The following is a 6,333-nucleotide window of genomic DNA, read 5'->3' on the forward strand; positions in this document are numbered from 1 at the left end:
AGTATATAACAGCTGAAATAATATCTGATTAAACAAGATATTTACCACCCCTACAGGGGAGGGCAATAAACATCTTACAGTATCAGAGCACAAAATTCAATTCCCAGCTTGCTGGAAATTGAATATAAAAGTTATTCACAACATTAATATGGAGTCCAACCTGGATGGGAATTGATTATAAAGTCACAACAAAGTTTAGGTGCCTTCCCTTCCTGTGACTGAGAGCCAGTGAAGTAGCTCTAAACTGTTCTAGAGAGTGTGGAGGAGCATTTCAATACATCATAGAGACATTATTTAGATCTAGATCTATGTTTAAACATGCATGTTACGATCGCGCTGAGCCTCATGGTGCGTCCTTCTTCGTGTAGTATACAGGGGGTAACCAGGGGCGACCACCTCCCCATTAGGAATCATGAGGTTAGGTTGCTATCGGGTAAATCCTGCTGTTGAAGCAGAGCTACAAGCCGATTTATCAGAACCTCGAGCACTACGCATGTGCAAACATGGGAGTTCTTCTTCTGCTTCTTCTTACGGAGTGACGGGTCCAAGTAGCGCCACCTCTCGGCGCTGAGTCTGAGGTCGTTTTTAGACATCCAGTGTGAGCAGGTAGATCGCATCAGAGCGTCGAGTCGCACAGCGTGAGAACAAACATGGTGAGCTGTGAACTTTTCAACCCTGCAGTTTGGTCGTACAGTTTGAGCTGTTGCTGCGTGCAACCATTGCAAATATTGCACAGTGTATTCCCGGCATTAGGCTACATTCACACTGCAGGCCTAAATGCTAAAATCTAATAGTCAAATTTCACATTTCATACAACTCATACAGCTTCACTGTCCCGCATGCGCAGTAGAGGACATAATGAGATCACAAGCTAGCTTTCTCTGTCTTTACGGAAGTAAACATGGATGGTAGCGCTGGAGCGCATCCAGCGATCTTTCCCAACCTTAAAAACTCAATCTTTTCAAGATGGTTAAAAATAAAAACTACTCTACGCATCATCATCTGCCATGGTTGTGTTTCTTCTTGCCGCTTCTGTGTAGCAAGACCCAGAATAGTGAGCTATGTCGGGTATTAATGGGTTTTAGGTCGGATGAATGCGACCTGGCCGTTCAGATGCATTTCGCATTGAAAAGATCAGATTCGTATCGGATTCAGAACCACAGAGCCATGTGTCCTGGGTCTCATTGGAAAAAAATCAGATCAGTTTTGTACAGACTGTCATGAAAAGATCAGATACAGGTCACATATGGGCCAAACAATCATGATCTGGGTCAGGCTGCTGAGTGGACGTAGCCTAAATGGTTCAATCAGTCATCTGGACATGTGTGACAAACAGAGCCTGTCTGTACCCACACTCTTTGTTTAGAGAAGAATTTAAAGCCTTGTGATCAGGTGGTGGTGGGAGTGCTGGAAGAGTGAGACAGCGGCTCAGAGAGAGAAAGATTCAAGACTGTAGCTTTAAGGAAATTCATTTAATGTGAAACAAAGCACCAGAGTTGCAGAGTTCAGCTTGTTCTACATGTTAAACTAGACCACCAAAGCATCATGGTTCACACAGTCAGGCATCCAGGATATGGAAACATTAAAAAAGACCAAGAACAGCCAACATGTTTTCATTCTTCATGATTCCATGAAGGTTTAGATATATTTAGGAATCATTTTGACATCATCCAGAAACAGGAGCTTCTATGTTTGCTGCTCTGCTGCAGAATCCTGAACATCTCTTCCTCTCCTACTGGACCTAAAGGACACCCTGAGTCTGTCCTATTGCTATTTTTGAAGCCCATAGACTCATGAAAACACTCTGGAGTGTTATTGGAGGACCAGAGGCACCAATAACACTCTGCATGCAGAATAAACTGGATCTGCTGGACTTTTATGTTGTTTTATGTTCATATTGCTCTCTCTCATCTTCTGGTGGAGCGGAGCTTCTCCTCAGTGATGCAGCGGATGTTAGGAGGCTCATCCAGCCTCTCCCCCGGTTGATAGCAGCTGTGCTTTCCTGGTCTGTGGACGAACGTAGGCCTGTGGAGCTCCACATCCCAGATGTTTCCAGCTGCCTCCCGGCCTCCTCCAACCGTAGCGATCTCCACTTTGGGTTGGAAGACTTGGCTCTTGCATCCTTCTGGATGGAAGGACAGCTGCTCTTCTTTGTAGCCCAAACGATCCAGACATCGGTTAGCATCACCTGGCTCGTCTTCACCATCACTGGCGCCTATAATGACGAGCTCAGCTTGAATGTCTTCCTCCTCCTCATCTGAAGCGTTTTCATAGCCAATGAAAATCATGGTCAGCGGTTCCTGCTCTGGTTCCTCTGGCAGGGCTTGGATTTGGTTCAGGGAGGCAGAGCTTCCTGTGGCTGTGTGAAGGTCATGGTTGCTCAGAGTCCCATCAGCAGATTCACTGGCTGATGAATGTAGATCTGGATCTGAGCTCCAGTGACCTGATGTCATGGATGCAGGCGTTGCTTGTGATGTCATCATAACTGGCACCGGGGCCCCTCTGCTGCTGCTGGCAGGGAAATCTGGACTAGTTTTGGTACCAAACCTTCCTGTCCGGTCGTTTTGGACCGCTTGGTCATGGCGCTCTGAGGCTGTGCAGCTTTGATGAAGGCCTGCTGGGGTTTTCTGATCCATTTGTTCAGGAATGGATGGTGTATTTTCTCTGACCGGTATTTGGGTCGGTGCCCGAGGCGTACATGGCCTGTTGCTTCCTGTGTACGGTGCTGAGAACACTGGACGATGGAAGTGTACTTCAGCAGGCGCCGCTTCCTCTGCAGCCTGATGCAGAAGCTCCTCCACGTCGTGACTGGACATCTGTCCTACCTCTCCTCTCCTGCTGTCTTCTTCAGACTGCAGGGCAAACACAGACTTGCGTCCATCGTCGTATATCTTTAAGCCGCTCTGCTGGAGGCTTCCTGGGCTTATAGCGGTTGAAGAAACCACTTGGTTTTTTCCTGTTCTTCTGTTATATTCTACACTGATTTTAACGGCAAAGGTTGCTGGAACAGAAAGACATTCATACAGTGAGATTAGAAGACATGAACGTCCATCATGGAATTGCTTTTCTGATCAGATACTGACTGCTTCAAGGTCCAGTTCACAATGCCATGCATTTACAAAAACCTACAGCGCTGCCTTTAACTCCCTCCTTCACTATCTTCTTCCTCGGTTACTATTTTTTTCCTCCTGGGCATTCTGCAGGCGGAGGACTATCTAGCTAAGCATAAACGGGCTCCAGACCTGTCCTACCTTTTTTTGTCTCAGCACCATTGGTCTCTCCAACTGGAGCACTTTTTGCTTTGATTGGAGGAAAGACCAAAGGGACGTCTTCGATGTCGGGGACAAAATCTGAGGACAAAGAAATAATTACTAGAATTATGCATTATGGAATTCAGAACAGTAATATAAATTGCTTTTATGAGATTCTCAGACAATGATGATGCATAGTGCTCATCTTTCTGTTTTCAAGCCTCCATGTTTACCATCTCCCCTGCTGAAGATCTGTAAAAGCCTCAAAGGTAGAGATCTTTGTGGCTCTATGAAGTACTAAGAAGGCCATAGCAAGTGCTGTTAAAAGACTGAACAATCTGAAGACAATATGAACACATCCTGCTGTACAGCTGAGTCAAATCTGAAAGTTTAGACCTTCCTTTGCAGAGCCTGGACCAGCCAGACTCAACCTAGAAGCATGGAGGATTTCCTGCTGATTGAAAAATGCCTAAATACCATCAACTGTAAAATTCTACATAATTTTTTACAGGGAAGCATCAGAGTAGCCGTTAGCTTCCACCATTCTCTGGTGACCACCGAGCAACCAAACTTAAGATGTCCATATTACTCCTTTAACATCATTTCCTCCCTCACTGCAATCACAGACATGTCTTGCTTGGAACTAACCATGTTCTCTGCATATATTGTCGACGCAGCAGAAGGAATACTTTGAGGATGTACCCTTGGACTGGCATACTGCGGTGGTAGCCCCCTCCATTGAAGGGGGCACCGGAGGGTGTTTTCCAGCTGCAGGAGATGATGACACCTCTCAGCCTCTCTGGGAAGGCCTATGTCAGGATGGTTCCCCCCCCCTGCTTTTATTGTCATTCCACTGCCACAAGTACAGAACAACTCTCTGCATTTAATCCATCCTCTTGGGGAGCAGTGGGCTGAGCAGTGTGGGGTTAAGGATATTTTGCTCAGGGACCCAGAGAGGCAGTCTGTGGGAGTGGGGCTCAAACTCAGAACCTCAGGTTTCCATGCTCACTGCCATAACCACTCCGGCTGAGTGGACCAGCTCTAAACTCAAGGTGCGTTGGTGTTTATTGGAGTTTTCCCAACAGGTCCAAATGTGCCTTCAGGACCCAGAGGAGCATGTCCCTCATGGTGTCCTGTCGGGGTCGCTCCTGGGCCCTTTACTAGGGGCCATCCTGCGTCTGTATAAGTAGAGCAGGAGTTTGGTGCCCATTGCCAGGATAAAGTCAGACCTGGTCCTGCTAATTGGGCTGCCCTCTGTCACTGGTCCTTGCTCAGAACAGGTTTTATAGGCGGAGCCAAGGGTCGGACAGGGTCTGGTTTTGGGAACAGCAGATTTTGTCCCTTTAAGTGACATGGTCGACAAAATGTATTTAATACTAGAACTACCAAATCTCGCGAAAAGATTGTATCTGTAAAGATTGTCAGTCATCCAGGGCATGTCAAGCTTGAAAGGTTCGACCTCTTGGATGAGAGGATTGTTTTAAGTACACCAAGACTACATTCAAACTGCAAGCCTTGATGCTCAATTCCGATTTTTTGTGAAATCCGATTTTTTTGCGTTGCTGTTCATATTTCCAAATATATGCGACTTGTATGTGATCTCCTGTGCGATATTAGCAGAAGGTCGAGACAACTTGACCAACCTGGCTTCCAGGTAACAAACCAGTCTAACTGTCTCCTTTGCAGGTAAACCAGCATCTTAGTTTATTTGGAAGGAGAGAAATAGATGCAATTTTGTTAAACATAAGGTCCATCACCACCAGTCTCTGTCTGAACCGTTCTGACAAGGATCTGAACATGATGGGTTTGAAAACAATGAACCAGTTTCTAACAGGAATAATATCCGTCAGAGCATGTAAACAGTCAGTTTGGTAACAATGTGATACACTATGGATATTAATAACAAAATCACATTACATTTACAACATCTTAGTTATCCTGAATGGAAAGAAGTCTAAAGTTAAAAAAAGGAAGAAGGTTTTTACCTGCCTGGAAGGCGGCTTGAAGCTCCTACAGGCGAAGACAGAGCAGTTGGAGTGAATGTTTTAGACATGAGAATCGGTTTAGTCTCCATGAAGCAGTTAGAAGCAGTCAGTAATCACTTCATCTTAAAGTGGTTACCTTAGATGTTAGAGTGTTAGAATCAGAAGAGAAAGTGCTACAGGAGCCTGAAGAGGACAAATGGTGCTTTTACCTGCCAGTTTGAATGAGCGATGGATCCTCTAAAGAACAAAAGCACTCGGCTAGTTTATTTCATTAGAGGAGGAGCGACAGGCAGCAAGCAGACGTTTAATGCAGTTTAATTCATGACAGACAGCTCCAGAGGTTTCATCTATGCTACAGTGTGTCCACCACCTGCAGCTTGTAATGTCATAAACAGTCCATCAGTTAGGGTCACGAATCAGTTTGATGGAGGCTCTACCTGCTGTTCATCACTGAATCATTCTGAAGCAGGATCCCGTGATGCCAAAGAACCAGATAACCTTTAACTCATTTAGGCTAAACCTGAAAACCTGAGGTTTGTCTCCTTATTGGTGTCGTAAAAACATATTCAACTATGCAATCTGGATGAATAAATGAGGAGATCAATGGTACTTCAACCAGTGAGCACGTTATTTATCTGGGCAGAACCAGACAATCATAACAGCCCTCACTGCTCCATAGTCAAAGTTTTTCTAACTGAAAGTCTGCAAAGAGCTGTAAAGGTCTCCGCAAAGAGCTAATCCAACCAAGTCAAAGACAGTTAAGGAAAAAACAGTAAAATATTAAATAAAGCTTCAGTCTAAAGGAGACTGTTACAAACATTTCTTAAAAGTGGTCAAAAACTCCTCTCACCCAGGCACTGTGGAGCATTGCATGTAAGAGACAGCATAAAGAAAAACTTTAATAAAGAAAGGAATATAAAATCATCCCTTAAAATTAATATCAATAGATTTCTCCAAACACAATTAGATTCAATGTACACATTAAGCAGTCAGCATATGTAAAATTCATTAACCATATACTTCATATTCTTATTAACTAACAGGATATAACCCAACCACTCAAATAAATACAAACTATATACAAAAATGTTAATGGG

The 6,333-nt window shown here is 44.5% G+C and overlaps 2 protein-coding genes across 2 annotated transcripts in view; both read right to left on the reverse strand.

Annotated features, from left to right (window-relative positions):
• LOC107104666 overlaps window positions 1–6,333 on the reverse strand; it is a 57,328-nt gene that overhangs the window by 22,775 nt on the left and 28,220 nt on the right. The window lies entirely within an intron of this gene.
• Window positions 1,467–5,282, reverse strand: LOC107104665 (palmdelphin-like). Its single transcript, XM_015404715.1, has 3 exons — window positions 5,237–5,282; window positions 3,252–3,350; window positions 1,467–3,001 (listed from the first exon to the last, which is right to left on the reverse strand). The coding sequence occupies exon 3, from the start codon at window positions 2,814–2,816 to the stop codon at window positions 1,908–1,910; it is 909 nt and encodes a 302-aa protein (XP_015260201.1). The 5' UTR covers window positions 2,817–3,001; window positions 3,252–3,350; window positions 5,237–5,282; the 3' UTR covers window positions 1,467–1,907.

Source organism: Cyprinodon variegatus, unplaced genomic scaffold (genome assembly GCF_000732505.1).
Source record: "Cyprinodon variegatus isolate N-32 unplaced genomic scaffold, C_variegatus-1.0 Scaffold1837, whole genome shotgun sequence".
Taxonomy (NCBI): Eukaryota; Metazoa; Chordata; class Actinopteri; order Cyprinodontiformes; family Cyprinodontidae; genus Cyprinodon; species Cyprinodon variegatus.

Coding starts and splice junctions, on each gene's coding strand:
- LOC107104665 (XM_015404715.1), bottom strand. CDS start 2,816: ATGTCCAGTCACGACGTGGAGGAGCTTCTGCATCAGGCTGCAGAGGAA.